General features: G+C 39.5%; 2 protein-coding genes across 6 annotated transcripts in view; one reads left to right on the forward strand and one right to left on the reverse strand.

The window, feature by feature from the left end:
• The window catches only part of LOC137284441 (katanin-interacting protein-like), a 75,286-nt gene extending 71,042 nt beyond the window's left edge, over positions 1–4,244 (forward strand). For all 3 annotated transcript variants that reach the window (XM_067816241.1, XM_067816239.1, XM_067816240.1), the window contains 2 exons: positions 1,958–2,061; positions 2,405–4,244. In XM_067816241.1, coding sequence (XP_067672342.1) covers positions 1,958–2,061; positions 2,405–2,445 — 145 coding nt within the window. In that variant the 3' untranslated portion in view covers positions 2,446–4,244. The remainder of the gene's footprint in view (positions 1–1,957; positions 2,062–2,404) is intronic.
• A 1,370-nt stretch (positions 4,245–5,614) lies between these two features.
• The window catches only part of LOC137283671 (cytochrome c oxidase subunit 6B1-like), a 292,498-nt gene continuing 278,919 nt past the window's right edge, over positions 5,615–19,193 (reverse strand). Inside the window, exons 1-4 of one of the 3 annotated variants that reach the window (XM_067815308.1) lie at positions 10,505–10,575; positions 9,382–9,471; positions 6,993–7,107; positions 5,615–5,904 (exon numbers count right to left, since the gene is read on the reverse strand). In XM_067815308.1, the coding sequence (XP_067671409.1) occupies positions 5,851–5,904; positions 6,993–7,107; positions 9,382–9,467 (255 nt within the window). In that variant the 5' untranslated portion in view covers positions 9,468–9,471; positions 10,505–10,575 and the 3' untranslated portion in view covers positions 5,615–5,850. Of the gene's footprint in view, positions 5,905–6,992; positions 7,108–9,381; positions 9,489–10,491; positions 10,576–19,193 lie in introns of those variants that run through there. The other 2 variants (XM_067815310.1, XM_067815309.1) reach the window with 2 other exon arrangements.

The following is a 19,193-nucleotide window of genomic DNA, read 5'->3' on the forward strand; positions in this document are numbered from 1 at the left end:
TCTTACTGAGGCCTGCTTCAAGTTTTGCAAATAAATCCATCCACAAAGTCAAACCTTTATTTGGACGAAATACTAGGTACAGATAATATCACCTACATACAAACTTTTCAATTTGAAAGTATTTCTAGCAGCAAGAATATTGACAACAAGAATATTGACGATCCACCAGTTATGACACACAGTCATGGGATGATCCTGATCCTGACTATGTTTTGAATAGACTACTGCAGACCAGTATGCAAGCCACTTGCCTATCATATGTTTATTGAAAACAGATCAGATACAGAATTAATGTTTGAGCAGCCACAATAAAATTTGCAGTCATGATAACTGCAATGTTCAATCAATGTTTTAAGCTTGTTTTCTGGTACTACTGTATACATCTAGAAGGTGAACACTGAAATAGTTACGTTTGAGGTTCATGATTTTATTAAGGTTTCAAGTAACTTTCAACTTTATTTCATTAAATGCGTCCTCTGATAAAATTTATCCTCCGACCATAAAGGTTTTTGTACGGAGATAACCATTTCTATGAAATACGTAGCATTATGGTGGTGGATACGTTCCATCTCATTACACTTCTACAGAAGTACACTGAATTTGTTTGTGTATATGTTTTTAGAGTAAGTTGGTAGAGACTCTATATCAGTGCATCAAACATCAGTTTTATTGAATTTTCAATTTCCATGCACGTGTAAGGCATTGGTTATATGCTGTGATCAGACACATAAATCTGCAAAATATGCCTAAAATGTAAAGTGATAAATACCTGTAACCTCCTTAACAGCAGATAATAGATATAATAAAGAAATATAGATTGCAATAAAAACTGACAAATCCTTACTGTATCGTTGTCTTTAACTGTGAAAAAAGAAATTTCTTCCTTGTGTTCTAGTAGTAATGTGTAAAGTGTGATCAGTCCCAAAGGAAGACCAGCGATCAAATCAAGAAACCAGCACACAAAAATTAAAGCAAATAATTTATTTGCATACAAACTGTTTATGACAAAATAATGAATACAGTGTGTACACCAGCATCATGAATGGTAAGGCATGAGTGTATGTTAGTTTGACTCACCTGCAACCAACATCACTTCCGGAATGCAACTCTCTCAGTCTCTTTGTTTAGAATGACAAAAGGAATAGCATCCATATAAAGTTTTGCCTAATCGTATCCATATTTCACCAGCACTGTGCACAAGGTCTTTCAAAGCACTTCTTCGGAAAATGTAACAAACACAGATGACCAAGCGTGGAGGGTTTCACAAAACGTGCACGACGACAGTAAACAATCTATGCCCTTCTTTATGTCAAACAGAATTTCTCAGGATTTATACACCCGTGTTGTTTAAACACCTGGATAATCATCAAAACTGGAAGTGCACTTGTTGGTTTCCAATACATAACCACGACAATTTATTCGTGTCACTTTCATATTGAAATGTAAACACACTGAGCACACTGACCGCTGTTTGCCACATGTGACTGATGTGAGCTCTTTGCCCCATGTAACTGATGTGAGCTCTTTGCAATATGTGACTGATTCGAAGTGTTGGCATCATGTGACTAATATGAGCTTTTTGTCCCATGTGAATGATGTGAGCTGTTTGTCTCATGTGAATGATGTGAGCTGTTTGTCCCATGTGAATGATGTGAGCTGTTTGTCCCATGTGAATGATGTGAGCTGTTTGTCCCATGTGAATGATGTGAGCTGTTTGCCACATGTGACTGATGTGAGCTCTTTGCCCCATGTAACTGATGTGAGCTCTTTGCAATATGTGACTGATTCGAAGTGTTGGCATCATGTGACTAATATGAGCTTTTTGTCCCATGTGAATGATGTGAGCTGTTTGTCTCATGTGAATGATGTTTCCATTTTTTCATTGATACAGTGGCTGCAGATGTGAATTCTCCACATCAAGGCATGCAGTGTACACAGTATGATGTTTGTGTTGCAGCAACCAGACTGAGGACCAGGACATCCAGCTGCTGAATGACAAGCAGATCGTCAGCAAGTACGCCAACCCTAAGTCAGCACAGACTGGGAAACCTGTCAACCAGGGTAAGTCATTGTCTGTCAGCAAGTACGCCAACCCTAAGTCAGCACAGACTGGGAAACCTGTCAACCAGGGTAAGTCATTGTCTGTCAGCAAGTACGCCAACCCTAAGTCAGCACAGACTGGGAAACCTGTCAACCAGGGTAAGTCATTGTCTGTCAGCAAGTACGCCAACCCTAAGTCAGCACAGACTGGGAAACCTGTCAACCAGGGTAAGTCATTGTCTGTCAGCAAGGGCAAGTCAGCGTCAGTCAACCAGTGCAAGTCAGTATACGTCAACCAAAGTAAGTCAGTGCCTGTCGATGAGTTCAGGTGGTTCATTTTGCAATGTCCTGCTTTGTGTTTCAGCTCTCCGTCCCAAGACAAGTGTGCCACTGAAGAGGAAGTGAGACTGATCTGCTGGCTGACAGTGGCTACAGCTTGCTCCCCACCCACCATGTGTTGCCTTCATGACTGCTGCACAGATGTCTGTATAGTTGTGCAGAATTTACTGTAACATTATTATCAACTTTACAGGATGTAGTAATGACATGACAGATGTTTTAAACTGTTCCTTGTTGTGATGGCTGTTTCTGTGATAAAGTTAATCATGCTGCCATGTGTCAGAGATAGCAAGCACCTGTTTGACACACCCTGTAAGTGTCTCAGTCGAGATGGGTGTTGGGTGACGAAAATATGCATAGTGGTATCTGAAATGTGCAGTGATCTGTTATTACCGAATTTGTCATAATATTTAGAATCTACTAATTGTTGGGCACCTACGGATGGAATCTGATAAAAAGGTTCATTTTACACTCTTTCTCAATCACATTAATTGTCCTCAATCACATTAATAATGGCCACAGGGATTAACCTAGATAGACTGTGATGACATGCTGGACTGACTGAACCTGTGGATATTCACACAAAACAGAATAAAACAGCTGGATTAGGGTTGAGGAATAACATGTTTGTCATGTAAAATATTCTGAAATATTAGCAGATTCTGCATTATTGAAATTCTGTGATGATCTGATCTTATCATCATAAGTAGGCGTGGCTTTCATGCTTTTTTCGCTGCTGCTCGAGATCGCTATGATATAGAGCCTGAGACATTTGTTTAACAATTATGGATTAAACAAACATGATAAGTGATGTTAGTTAAATCTTTAATGAGTCTGGTACACATAGTCCAAATATCGATACACTTGTCATATTTCATATATATGATCCACACTTGAGAGTTACCTGCCCTTGCCATTGGGAACCAATACACTGAAGTGTGAGATCAGTCCCTTTCAGCACTTGACAACATCCTGCTGTTAGCATGGATTTCTAGCAGTGCCTTGCAATAAGGTCAGTCACAGCTTGCTTTCTAAGTTTACACGCAGAGGCAATATGTTTTTACTGTTTACACCATATTGTTGGTGCCTGCCGTCCTGAATGGGTTGCTCAGTCACAACCAAAGGTCTGTTAAACACGACCGACTTTCATTACAGCAAATCTCGTATCCGTCCACATGTCTTCACATGCAGCATTTTGTTACCACATTGTCCTTGATGGTTGTGGCATTATAATCTGAGGGAAATAATCTTTGCCATACAAAAGGTTGGGAAAATCTCGGGAAAACTGATCAGTTAAAATAACCTTGAAAAATCAACATCACCATCTCTGTTACTATAAGAAACATTTTAGTGATGCGTTTAACAGCTTTAACACACCGTTGATGATCCTCAGAACCTCTGCTTAATGGCTTAAGTATTGTTAGACCATGTCAAGAGGTTCTCTCAAACCATATACAAAGTAATCTATGGTCTCTGGGTCCAGGATATCATTTCTAAATGTAATGGCAACATATTTCACAAGATAACTGAAAATACACAAATACTGACATTTCGTAATATCCTAATATTCCTATTTCGTAATCTTATTAAGTGAATTATATATCTGATATTGAAAATTCATTCATGTCATTATTTATTTTTTTCAAGCGATCATTTACGGTAGTTTTGTCCACTGTGGAGCTGTTTTTTATCCAAGCTTTTAACATTATATGCTTGTTTTCAATAGCTGTTTGTGGGACAATTGGTCATTGAATATACTGTCTTATGTTATATATGTCAGAATTCCATTCCATTTTCATGAAGCATACATGTCTTGTTATTACCTCCCCTGGAGGATGTCAATGAGGAATAAACTCTACCTCTCACATACTGGTCTGTTGATTCTGACAGAGTGAAGTTAGTCATGGCTTGTATCAGTACACATCCTTCTAGTTGAGTCCAGACAACAGTACCAGTAAATGTTTCAGAATATTCTGCAGATGCCCACCTTGATGATCTTAAGGAAACCATTAGAGTAACAAGAATTATACCCCCAGGGTAGGAAATATTACAACTTTTGTAAGGAAAAAAACAATACAAAAGCATGCCAGTTATTTGGACAGACCTTGCTTTAAGTACCACCCACAATCACAATCAAACAGTAATTAACATATATATGATCATGCAACTATAATTGTCACTTACAAAATGTACAGACAAGAGCCCTGTTCATGTAACATCAGTCAGCAATCTGATCAAAGTTGATAATAGGGAGGATGGTTTTATGCTACTGTTAGTAATATTCTAGCAATATCATGGTGGGGACACCACCATAAATGGGCTTTTGTATCTTGTCCCATGTGGGGAATGAAACCCAGATCTTTGGCATGACAAGCTAACACTTCAACCACTAAGCCAAGCCACGCTGTAGCAGAGAGGGTTAGAGTATGACGGCGTGATGGCGATAAGAGGTCTTATTTGGAGAGTGGGTTCAAATCCCAGATGGGACTAAACCCCCAAAAGAAACAGAACCTGTGCACCCAAATTTTATTTGTTGTGGTGTTTTGTGGACAAAGAAGCTATGTAACACATGAGTACAATTTGATTATAATGTAAAATGCACACAAGGTGGAACATAATTAAGATAAAACAACAAACTTTTTTAACAAGATTTAAACATGAAATATAATTGGACTGGCTTAAGCATCTAGAGTGAGTGTGATAAAGTCAAAATGAAAAAGAACCGTAGAACACAGGATTGTTTTGTAAGTGCTGTGGTCAAAAAGGCAAAGTTTTCCAAAACTGGGACTTTTGTGCTGAGCACAAACACTAACTAAACAAATTTCATACAAAAACAAATACCCTTAGGAAGATGAGCATTCTGTATGACTTATGTCAGAGATCAACCTCTTGTAAACCATAGTTTTATGTGGCCCTGATTTCCATTTTGATACATACCCGTGAAGGTCCCGGGGTAGAATAGGCCTTCAGCAACCCATGCTTGCCATAAAAGGCGACTCAGCTTGTCGTAAGAGGCGACTAACGGGATCGGGTGGTCAGGCTCGCTGACTTGGTTGACACATGTCATCGGTTCCCAATTGCGCAGATCAATGCTCATGTTGTTGATCACTGGATTGTCTGGTCCAGACTCGATTATTTACAGACCGCCGCCATATAGCTGTAATATTGCTGAGTGCGGCGTAAAACTAAACTCACTCACTCACTCACTCATTTTGATACAAGACAGGACACAGACTACACTGGAATTTGTTTATTAACACCATTCATTGACACCACCGATGTTGTGTGATGGTTGGTAGGTAATAACTCCAGCGACCAGATAAGAACTAAAATATTTTGTGATTTAAATATCTCTCAACACACTATGACATTCATATCCACATATCCTGAACAACATTAGCTTCTGCAAAAGCTGGGAACGCCTGTGTATGTACACACAATGATGGGGCAATGACCTAGGCCGTCCCTGGGTTAAATTTTGCCTGCGAAGGAACCATTAGCTCTCTGATCGTCCCACTTGTCAGTCTGAAACAAAAATGATGTCAGTATTCCTTGTCACAACATTTGATCACAATGCATGAATTATTTTTCAGTGATAAAAAGTTTTACGAGGAAATTTCACTTTGATAAAAGAGGGAGAGCGTTTTGTATTAAACTTCTTTTAGCAAACTTCAAGCAATATAATGGCAGGGGACATCGGCAGGGGACATCAGAAATGGGCTTCACATGCTGCTACCCATGTGGGAAACTGAAAGCAGGTTTTCAGAGTGATGAGCGAACGTTTTTACCACTAGGCTACCTCAAAGTCCCTTTGCAAAAGGCCATGTTGATTGCTTACACATCTGACCATAGCATAACCTTTAAACTTCAACACTAGAATCAGCCCTACTCCCAGGATATGGAAGCGAAAGAGACAGGTGATTATTTTATGCCACATTAATCACTTGCGCAGCTGCATGCTTGTAGTCGGGCCTATAGTTCATAGCATTAACACAACACCAGGAATGGTAGAAAGTATACCAATAACTATTCACAATTAGCCAGCACTTTCAACAACAAAGACATGAATGGACCTATTCTGCTCCAACATCCCCACAAGGGAAATGTATTAAGAGTTTATCTAGGTCACAGAGAGGCATTATGCTCTGCAAACATAAGTGGGTTTGGTAGCATAGGCATTTTTACAGATTATAATCATTTTAGAGCTATTTAAGTTGACTGAACTAAAACTCAGCCTAATCTTCTAAGCTCATGTCTAACAGTATTATTGATACAGGAGTTACTGATTCAGCTTTAAAACAAAGCTATACAGCAGTACACAAAATCCCATCAATACTTCTGGCAGCAGATTGTGTTTGTTGTCTAACGCTGCACTCATCATGTTAAGGAATAACCCATCTAAAAGGCTGAACTTTCTAGTGACCCAAGGATTAACATAAGCCGCTATCCTAGGGTTCAGGTGTGATGACTCACAATCGACTAAGTCACCAAGTCTGCCCACCACAGGTTACTAGGTTTCTACCTCTCACATGCTAATGAAGCAGAACTACACTGGTAGACATAGTGTGGTGGAGATTACGGCTTACCAAAACACTACTGAAAGACGTGCTTACCCATCTAGAAGGACACATTGTCTGGTAGACCTTCTTGAAGTAGTCACATGGTGCATAGTCCTCACCCTTGATCTTGTGGCATCTGTGGTAATCTACATAGTTCTGCCAGCAGTTCCTGCAATAAAACATCCATCACATTGCATAACATGTAGAGTAATGGACTTCTTTGCGGATCAGTCTTCACATCAACCTGCTGCTGTGACCAGCACAATCAACAGCTACATCAGATGCAGCCCACAATTTGTGTATTTTCAGAACACTGACATAGATAACAGACTATTGTGGATGGCATGCTCTTGTTTTTGTTTTTCCCTACACAGTACACTGTCAAACTGGCACATCATTTCTCAAGGAAAGCATATTTCTATGAGAAATATTGTGTGGGTTTAATGCTACTTTTAACAGTATACCAGCTATGGCATGAGAGTTTGAAATAGGAGCAAGGGTGTGCTGGTTTCAGATGTTCACTACCAACTACAGGTTCTGGTTTTGGGAATTGGCTAAATTCTCACAATTGATGATTGTACCATTAGCAGCAAACAATCATTAAAGGTCACATGCAACCAAAACAATCAAACATAATTAAAACACAATTATCACTTCTTCATGACATATAATATGCATTTCTGCTAGTAAAAAAACAAGAAAAAACAAAATTTTAAGCGTACAATCGCGATTCAAAAGTCCAATATTTTGTACTTCCCTCGAGACGAAGCCCTCCGGAGACCGAACCCAGTCATAGTGGGCAGGTGTGCACTCAAATGTAATGACAGCTTCCAATTAGTTGGTTCATTTGCTGATCCACTGAGGGATTGTGTGTACAGAAAGATCATCTGTTTGATGGTCATTTTATAAGTATGGCAAATCACAAAAAATTAACATTCTTTATGGATAACATCTTCTTTTATTGTACTTGATCTGTCGTTTCAATATGGATTCATATACCTTTGTCAAACAGCACCATATACACTAGAAGAAGCTGTTATCCATAAAGATTGTATTTAGAGATGTTGGGTTTTGAAAATACATGTTCTCTGAATTTGTATTCAATCCAATCAAAAATCATCTCAGTAGAGATGGTGAACTACTGTGTAGCTGAAAACTGTCATTCGTCCAAGTGCAAAGCAGGACTTGAAACAGACAAGAGTTTGCACCAGTTTCCGTCAGATACAGTTATCCGAGAAAAATGGATGGAGTTTGTTTGCAACCCACAGACATAAAAACATGTCATGTGTACAAGTATCACACCTGTCTAATTGCATAATGTGGCAGAGACAGGACTCGGTGCACGACTCATAAATCAATTTATTTTGTTAATGGCGTTTTGCCTGATAGGTGTTAAGTTCAAATTGCATGTGGTCAATGATTGAAGCTGTGTATTGCATATTGTCTTCAGCAGATAGGCGGGCTGACATATAGGTGTAAATAAACCAAACATTGAGCTTTCTCTGTGACAGAGGCTGCTTACCACAATCAACACATTTTTTTATGTGACGAGTAGATTATTTATTTGTTTGTGTACACAACCAAGATTAGATAACTGCTCACCACCTCATACTCACAGCATGCATACTGTTTCAAGCTCTGCGAACCTATTCACTGCACATACGTCATGGGCACAGCGCAGCACAGCGCAGCACAGCTGTTGAAACTACTTAATGAATCGTTTGAACTCTGATTTTGCGGGCTTTTTTTATCGTGGTTTTTTCCCCAACTTTATAGGTTGAATTGGCATTTTTAATGATTTGTTACGGTAAGTGCATACCAAAAGATATCAGAATGTGCAAAGTAAAGTGTTTTACCTTCAAAAACGTTGGTTTGCGCAATTTTTCAGATTTTCTTACATAATGCAACTTGATACTTTAAAGTGATGACCAATATATCATGAACATACACTTCCTGAAGTCTTGAAAAAATGTTCAGTCATGACTTTTCAGTTAGTAAAGTGAGTTTTCTAAGAATTAGACAAGTTTGAAGATGACAACTCTGGAGATGTGTTTCATTATCAAGCATTTCAAAGACAATAACAACAGTTCTAAAATTGTTTGTGCTTGAGCATGAGAAAATGTGATTGATTGCTTGGTCACTTGGTCACTGCGACCAGTCTTTGATTATTTCAATTATAAGAACACCACTACAAACTATGCTTACAAACCTTGTTTCAAACACAAAATGATGCAATTCTGCACAGCAGACTGTGGAGCTTTGACAAATGGGAAACCTATTCACCAACCTCAACAAAATGAACACAGTTAAGGTTCTGTTAAACATTTTAACCGTTATGTTCTGTCTGTTTCACTGCTCAAAAAACACTTTTATGTGAGGTCTCAACTTTCAGCTAATCAGAGTTGCAGACTCAGCACTCCTATGTCAAATGTCATACACCCACCTGGTCTGGTTCTGGTTGGGGAACCTGGCATCAAATGGAGCAGTCCACATAACATACTTGTCATCCGACATGATGGCGTTAGACATTAACCTGAAACCAAACCCATAGTGTAAAAATAACTACAATATCAAACAAGAAATCACTTTCAGCATTACTGCAAAGCACTGCTGGCCAAACTTTTAGCTAGAGTACCTGAACCGTGTCAAACAAGGTCAAAATTCAGAATTTTAGTAATGGGTGATTCAAACTCTTAAATCACTGCACGAGCCAATACTTGCAATCATAAATAGAAGTCAGATGTCCTAAGGTATAGCCTTTACGGTAAAACTAATTTTCAGAAACAAGGTAACTTGGTAACGATAACAGGACAGTTTGACACAGGGGGTTGGAGACTGAAAGGGAGTCTTGCCCAAAATAACTTTACAATAGAAAGATTAGATGACAGTCAACCTATGTGATTAAACACGAAAAGAGGTCCATCTGTTCCCCTATATTCTTTCTTTAGCACATTAACAGAGGTACTCTGTAACACTAAGTGGTTCATACCTATACACTACGTAATTTGGGCCTTTTCAGTTATTTTCCGGAGTCCTCTAATAATTGTTACATTAGACTTTGTTAATAATTCTAGTATACATCAATTTAAAAATTTTACTTGTGGTGGGGGAACGGAGGAACTCTTAGCCGCAGTTTTGCTCTTCGTCACAGCTCCGTGTTAGCTGGACGACAACAACTCCCCCCGAACTCAAATAACGACCTCAAATTCACTACCCGTTTGACATTGATCATAAAAGACGAACACTTCAATAACATGGGAAATGGCACACTGTGGCATTATTAAGCCACTCCCCGACCAAATCGAACCAGCGAAAGTTTCTGTATTCCTTGAATGAGTTCATCATTATTTCCCTGGAAACGTGCACTGCACACCGTAACACATGTCGGATTCATGACTTTGACTCCCGTCTTTCAGAAAAAAGAAAGTGAACAAGCAGGCAAAATGATAAATTATACCGAAACAGATGACACTGCATCTAAAAACACATCTGTCTGAGTATATCCAATATGCTTTTCTTTGCTATTTGGGTACAAAAATCAGCAAATCTCTACCGCTATCTCTGACCTTCAATGGACGTTCGACAAAATGGCGAGGAGAACAAACCGGAAGTTTCCAAAGATAACTCTGCCCGAAATCTTTTTACTCCACACAGCGCCGTGAATTACCCGACGTAATGCAGAGTCTGTAGGTGCAGGTAACGAGCAAACCGATGATTACAATGCCATCATACAAATCACATTACATTGAACAAACACATGCTTATGATCATACGATGTAGAAATGAATTGGTCCAGTTGTGACGATGTATGTATGCCTCTTGTTTTTAACTTTGTTTTTGTTCTCTATCATGATTCGTTTTGTTTCTTTTTGAGGGGGGTTGTTTAGAAATTCAGTGATTGTCACTATGAAACCCAAAAAAATCCACGTAGTCACTATTTATAGAGTGAGTGCTCAAAGCTGTTCGTAATACCGGGACAGCGTTTCTGTTCTGTATTTTTATTGTCAGAGTTTTTGTGTAAGAACTGCTTCAATGTGCTTACAATGAATAAGTTGTTATGGTAACCGGCAGTATAGTTCTGTCTAGGGGTTGACTTGATGGGTACGTGTTGATGGACGTCTTGATCCTGAGGTGGAGCAGGTGTTTGGCGGGTATTTAGGTCCTCGCTACTCAATACCACAAACTACTGACTTTGATAAAAGATCAATCCCACTTGTCTGTAGGCATGTGAAATAACGTTAGAATTACTTCAAGATATTAATATTATGGCGAGCATAGGGCAGGTAAAGCCGTGGACACAATAGATAGGGTTACCAACAGCAGACACATGACTAACTGGACTTACTGGACCATAGGTACCGGATCCATCACTGGTGATGAAACTGTTGCACAGTGACAGAAACTCCCCACCGAGGAATGTGTCTTCTGTACTGAGTACTACGCTCCTGTGAGTAAACCAACCGCACCCTGAACCGTGGGTACATTATTTCCCGGTAAAGATGCTCGGGCGTCTTACTCGTATAATTCCGTACAAGCCGATTCTCTTCTGTTATGTTGTTAATGCTGACAGAATTGTAACTCACTGTTACCAAATCCCAAATTCGCGACTGACAAACAATGAAAATGAGTTATCAAATCATACTTAATATCACATGATGGGCAGTGCCTCTCTCCAAAACAAGGCCTTGGCTGTTATGTTTTAAGAAAGCGTAATTATCTGGCGTCAGTTTGAGCCAGAGTGTGAAGGATGACCTGCGTCTAGTAGAAGAAATATACGATACACATGATATGGCACATGTGTAATTAGGAAATTTCAGTTCGGAGAAACTCCTGGCCAGATAACTGAAGTTAAGGCGATGCCAAGTCAAAACTACGACATATGTATACATGTATTTACAACCCATCACATAGTTTATGTACAATTAGAGAATACCACCGTCGCCTTGGTTATCATTTTACTGCGGTTTTATTGTCAGTGAGTAACAAAACCTGTCCTCACCTAGGCCTGGACCGACGTTGTTGAAGAGATGTAGATGCAGAAACCGTGCGCCTTACAGTCAGGTGTGCCAGGAAACCAGTCGCGGTCTCCTGGAGACTGTAATGTCAGGAAGGAATCCAACAATCCAGATATATTTCACTGACAGACCCAGAGCTTCACAGTCGTCTCTGCTATATACACACGATGGATGTGAAGTCGCTGTTGACGATGGTGCTTGTGTTGACGCTTGTGTCGGCGGAGGTGCAAGGTACTGTATACTCACGTGTCTCTCTCATTTGGGTATAGGATTGTCGGCAGGGCAGTAGTGTTATTATAATACTGCGAGGTGTATTTAAGTGGAATACTAGTAACTGACAAAAGTGTGACAGATAATGTTGTATTTGAGTATCACGTGGTACCAACATTTAGAGCTGCCCCGCTATTCCATGTGTGAAAATATTTGTACATATCTGCCAAAGTATGTTATTGTCACACTATCATACTTATACCCTCACACACGTATATTGTGTATTACAGGGTGTATGGTGTGTATCGATATACTTACAGTGCCACGATATTCTTTCGAAGATAAGACTGCATGAAAACAAATGTTTGTCGGGCACACTTTTTTCAAAGGTGACTATGGCGGTTTCTTCTTTATTACTTTTTGACAGAAAAAAGTGACGCTTGAGCAGCACATTGTTCTTTACATCGTGTACGATGTAAAAGTCTGGTACTCTAGTAGTGCTGTAGTAAAGTAGTCTTGTATCTTCAGGTTGTTATGTGGATTGTCCGATGCGCGCGCACTGCCAGGCATACTTGGACTGGTGGACCGGATGTAGCATGTGCACGTGCTCCGGTAGAGTGATACAAGAAGGTCAGTGGCCACGTCATATTACCTGCCTTAGAGGTGTCAAGATCATGAATACATGACCTGTAGGAATAACAGCGTCTTGTCTGTGATAATGTTTCAGGGCTACTGTTTGTCACTTTCTCGGGGAACGAAACATTAAATAAAGTGTATTTCTAAACAAGTGCATGCTTTCTAAATGAGATGGACATGAGTTTGTAAATATACATAACAAACGACAAAATGAATGAATGCAGTTGTAGAAAAGACGACATCCATCTTGGATGTCATGTACTTAAAGATCACATGTACTCTAGGGGGTGCAAATGTATAAATCACTCATTGACATCGTTATAAATGAAACCCCGTCGTAAAACTGTTCATTTCGATCTTTAATTACATTAAATCGATCTTTCTGGCGATTTCATGTTTGTTTCATATGGAATATTGTTGTATGGTGCATATGTTAAAATAAATAAAAGTTGAAACTGAACTATGTTCTTCATGTTACTTTTACTTTGGGGTGGGAATTGTCTCAGGTGGGAATTGTCCTGCTACCCTTTCTGACAACAGTGCACAATTCTCAGCCGCAAATTAACGAAATTTCAACCAATCAGAGCGGCGCGTGTCCGTGACGTAATAGTAGGCATTGATGTGGTCGAGGGTCTATGCAGAATTCATCTACATTTCAGCTGCTGTAAAAAATGAAAGCTGTATGTTCTCACAATCTACTATCATTTAGTTTTGTCTCCTGCTTTGCCTAGTTTCCGAGTTACAACCCTTGTTTTCATGGACGTTTCTGTCAAAATCACTTGGTGTCGCTAAGTTGTAATCCGTGTTAGGCGGTATAAACCTACACGTTACTTGTCATCATTCACTTGATGCTCAGTTGATGAATTCATAACAGGTATAATTAGTGGTAACGCCACTTAGATTACCCGACAATTTGGCATTTCTTGTGTCTGGATCGATCAAAGGATTAACCGATAACATGCTGATTGATTAATTACTTTTATGCAGATTTAAATGGAGATTTGTCAAAAGGCAGTGTTTATGTGTGTACATTTACTAATCCACAATGAATACACTCTGTCGTGTATGTGTCTATGTAAAAACAACACCCTTCTTTCAAAGGATTAACCGCCAATACATTGATTGATTGCTCATTATTGGTTAACTAAATTACTTTTCTAAAAGAATGACGCCCATTATGAAATTCTTCAAAGGCATTTAGAAATGGTGACGTAATACAAGACACTGTTCTGGATGACAACTTCTTTAATTCTTAACACGACGTTTCAAGGCTAATGCTTGCCCCTTCGTCAGGAAGAATTAATCTTGAAACGCCGTGTTAAGAATTAAAGAAGTTGTCATCCACAATGACGCCCATTATGCAATTAGTTGCCAGGTGTGCTATCTTGGGTGACCAATGGGACTATACAGTAACCTGAAACGATACATCACGTTTTCGTATATTAGACTGTTAAAAGACACATCACTTGGGAAATCTGCAGATGAATTATATATCACTCGTTTTGTGGATATTGAAGGATACGGAGTAATAGCCTGACATTGTTCCTATAACTTTAATTTGTTTTAATTTTAATATTTGCATTTTGTTTTTATTAATTTTATTAATTAGACAAACTATAAAATGTCTAGATATTACATTCCTGTTATACATTCGCAGATCGCTTCTTTTTATTAAGTTCCAAATGCATACAAGTATGAGTATAAGGTAATTGGGATTATGAGACCAAATATAAAGACGTATATTGACAAGTGTCTACATACTGGTGAGTGAACGTTTACAAACCAAGTAAATTTAGCAAGTGAAGAAATATATCGCTCAGTAATTTCACTTCGAACCCGACCTCGCTTATGTTATGTTACAGGTTGTGTCATGCAAACTCCTTTTGGCCATGATTCAAATACATATTTAACTACTAGTAGAAAGTAGTTTTGATTTTCTAACTTGATGAAAACAAACCATAATCTCATTAAGTCAAATGAACTTTAGTCCGTGACTTCACTATTTTCAAAAATGGCGGCGCATTGTCTGAGGATAAATGCTATTTAACTTTGTTTTCACCGACTTACAAAATCAAATTACTTTTCACTGGTAGTAAAATATGTATTTTATTGATGGACATTAGGATTTTACATGACATTGCTTGTAACATAATAGTTTCTCTCTTGGAAGCGAGGCGGGGGTCGATATAAAATTACTTGCGATAATATCGTCACTTGGTGACGTCGAGAAATCAGCAAAATGACGAGCTTCCTACACATTTTCTATGCAACTAACTGAAAACCGTTCCTTCTGTGACGTCACTGTAGGACTCTGGCGACAGAGTTACGTAACCTGTCTGTGGTTTCGTTTGCGGGCGAGAGAGAAGCAGACGGCTTTTTAGCAACTTTTAAGCGCTTGGTATTAATTAACCACAAGTTGTTTTTTTCCAAAACATGGTGTTCCGTTTATGACTAACCAGAAGTCTTTCATATACAGTGGAAAAAAGAGTACAAAAAATCGAGTTTATTCGTTCTTTGAAGGGGTGACTACTCACCGCTCACCTGGCATATCTTCAGTCTAGATAGTGCAGTTATATCGGTAGTGTATGGGATATTGAAGTATTGTCCCAGATCCTGATAATCATCAAGATTTAGGTTAATTACTCTCAGTCTACATCATTTCATCAAAGTTTGTAGATATACGCAGAGGTTTTTAACGTTTAATTAACACAGACTGAATGTGCTAGGCATGCCAACCGACCTTCACCTCGCCTTCTTATACGGGGACATGTAACTGGACTAACTGTATCCTTCCGATACAACCCTCACTGAAATCTGAACATCTTGTGAATCTGGGAGTGAAGAAAGAGACCAATACATCAAGTGAATAAGTTCCATTTTCAGTTTTCATATGTCGGACTTGTTACAACTTCTGCCCTCTATTTCAGTGTGTCCCAACTTGATGGTGTGTCCCAGGAACTGCCCGTTCGTGAGGGATTCCCACGGCTGCTTCTCCTGCTCCTGCAGCTTAGGTTTCCGCTTTCCCGTCTGAGTTGTCTCCCTTCCTTTTACGACACTATCTGATGTCACAACATTGTTGTATCTGATTTCACAACATTGTTAACCCAGCAATAAAATGTATCAGCTGATCCATGTTGCCATGTCCTCATTAAGATTACGAATGGAACTGGTACGGATTCTCGAAAGTCAAAACATTTATAATACAACTGTCTCGTTTCCTGCTCACGGGGTTTCGCACCTTTGTACAATAACCAGCTCGGAATTTTGAGGCCACCCCATTTAATGAATGTGAAAATGCACGAAGACTTTCAAGCTGAGGCGTGTTTCCCCTGTCAGTGTGGAACGGCCATAGTTTGACTCAAAAGCGGACCGATAAATTGCAATCAAACCCGAAAACCAATAAATATATAATACTCAATGTAACACAGATAATAACCAAAACATCCAACCAACTGTGTGAGGTTTTTGCAGACTTTATGTAGTAAAAATAAAAAAGTTGTTTACCAAAATATCATTAACATATTGACACAATTCACACTTCCTTACTAGGGGGAGTGCAAAGAATGGACAGACAGGTGTGCGAGAAAGGATGGAGACGGTGCAGCACAGGTTAATGAATCAATGGCTTTTTCGGCACTTGTGCACATGCTTCTCCAACACCTGGCTGCTCCTTTCTCTGCCTAACCAGATTCATTTTAAATGATAGCTGACGTGCGAAATATTAATGCTGAAACTATGTACGATGTAGCTACCCTGGAGTCTCACTGTCGAAAGACACGGGTAGGGGTGGGTGGGGTGTGTGTGTGTGTGTGTGTGTGTGTTGGGGGGGGCGTCTCGAAAGCAAAACCACGACGGTGTCGCAGACCATGGTTGGGGTCGGGCAGGGGGATAGATATCACCTAAGATATAATAATCCTTTGGGGAAGTACACAGCACGTCAACAATTTACATATATTATAAAGTCCTGTTGATCTTCGGATGGTAATACCACCAATATATCTTGTGACATTTAATACGCTGTGTTTCAACTGGTAGCAGGTATCATACATTTGTAGGTATCTTGACATAAACTTTATGGAAGAAAGACACCTGATAATCTACGGCTAGGTGGGGCTGGTGATTTGTATGAAGTTGCATGTAGAAAGTGAATGACAACCGCCCAACCCCACCCACCCCCTAAAATACATGTACAAAGTAAGAGACATACCATCCCCTTGTTTGTCACGTACAAAATTAAGAACCCGCCTCCAGAACATATGTACAAAATTGATTAATTCCCCACCTCCCCAGAACAAAATGGGTGAAACACCCCCATTAACCGTCGTCATACCTGACTGGGCGGGGCGACCTAACTGCTATCTATAGCCTGACCTATTTTTTGCAAGAGTTCATATTTTAAGTTTTGCGCGATTTTACGAGTAAATTTGTGTGTGTGTGTTGGTTTTGTTTTGTTGTTGTTGTTGTTGTTGTTGTTGTTGTTGTTGTTGTTTTATATATATATTCTCTTAGACATCCCACTGAGTGCTCATTTAGGCCGAAGTGAGTCATCTCGACATATCCTATTTGCAGTTGTGTAAATTTGAGGGATACAGAGTAACAGCTTAAAAATCAGTTTTCTTGTGTTTCCGACAGTACTTTAAATAGGAGGTTCCTGTAGCAGGGTCTACTGACGCCCGAACACTGTTAGGACAAGCTCTAGCTCTTTCCCCTGTCAGTGTGGAATGGTCATGCCTCTTCGTATTATCTGCTTTACTGTATTGTTATCGTGTTATCGTACTGCATATCAACTGATCACAACATAATACAAGAGTAGAACACTTAACAATCGGAGATGATTGCAACAATAGTGTAAACAAAGAAAATAATTGTTCGGGTAAGCATAAAATTGTTGAGTGCCAAAAGACACATTCGGAATTATAATTGTTGATTTAATTTATATATTCTTTCCTACTAGATAACAGTTGATCGTAGCGCTGAGATTGAATTATGGATTGAGGCTGTTCATGAGGTGTCAGCCCAGTCTGTCGACAAATGACAATTACGATGTTACTAATCGTCGACAGAGTGAAAACCCGGAGTGTCGACATAGCGTGGTCAACAAACTGTGACGGTGTTAAAGGGGATGTTTGCTTAGTGACTTAGTCAATCATGAGTGATTGAATTAAGGTTTGTTAGAGAATTGTGTTACAACAGACTACTATTTTACGTTATGCGATCATCGTGAAGAAATGCGGGTATAAACTTTCACCGCACCCAGTGCATCTGGAGTCGAACACAGAAAGTTGTTCTTACTTCAGAGTACAAGGCAGACAACAATGTAAATTACTGCTAGACACATATTAGATGATCCTGCGCACTAAACGCATTTGTGACAAGAGAGGCGGTACAACGAATTGGGCGAGTACACTTGGCTGCTACAGGTAGCTTGACGATTATGCACGTGCAATACATGCTAACCGTGACATGAAATCAACACCGCATCTTCCTTCGAATGATAAGACTGCAATTTCAGGCATAAGATACTGGTATTCCACGATAACCTTTAGTTAAGACGAAGACAAATAGATGATTGGGGCATTGGCAAGCATTCTAGATATTCAACAATTTTGTTACAAAAAACTAGGAAAATGTCATTTGCTTCGTGACATGGATCGGTGGTCCTAAACATATTTGCTCAGTATATTGTGTTGATTCAATTCGTTGGGATTGTACCTGTTCCCAAATCGAGTGTGCTATAACAATTCACGCGTGAAACGCACGGGGAAAATGAACTTCTCGATATTTATCAGACAACCTGTCTCCCTCTTGTTTCAAGTGGATCGTTCTGTGAGGCGTTCCCAAGTATGCAAATTGGGGTCATTTGTCAGGTCGTAGATCATCACACATTAGTGTGTCGAGCTGCGGTTCTACCTTTAGTGCCACTAGATAAAGTTGAAGATGTCTGGCTTGATGCCATTGCAGACGCACGACTAGGCAAGAAGGTGACACAGCTGATGGATTATGTTACTAACACCTGGATAGAAGGTCCATGGACTCTGCCAACTTGGAATCATTTTGAAAATGATGGACACAGAACTAACAATAGTATGAAGAGTTGGCACAGCAAAATCAATAAGTATGCCATGAAGACACACAAATGTGTTTGAGGTTGTGAGAATGCTGCAAAAAGAACAGTCAGCTACTGAAGTTAAAATTCAGCAGGACCAAGGACACCAGAGAGATCCCGTCCGTAGACGTCGCTACTGAATCATCGAAGGCCGATCTCCATGCTGACAGACTTACTGACTTGAACTACACAGACCACGCGTCAGTGTTGCTTCATCCTGGCTGAACATTCAGATTACTGAAATGGGCTAATGGGCTTAATCATCACAATTCTCAAATGTTAATACCC

This window comes from Haliotis asinina, chromosome 5, assembly GCF_037392515.1.
Source record: "Haliotis asinina isolate JCU_RB_2024 chromosome 5, JCU_Hal_asi_v2, whole genome shotgun sequence".
Taxonomy (NCBI): domain Eukaryota; kingdom Metazoa; phylum Mollusca; class Gastropoda; order Lepetellida; family Haliotidae; genus Haliotis; species Haliotis asinina.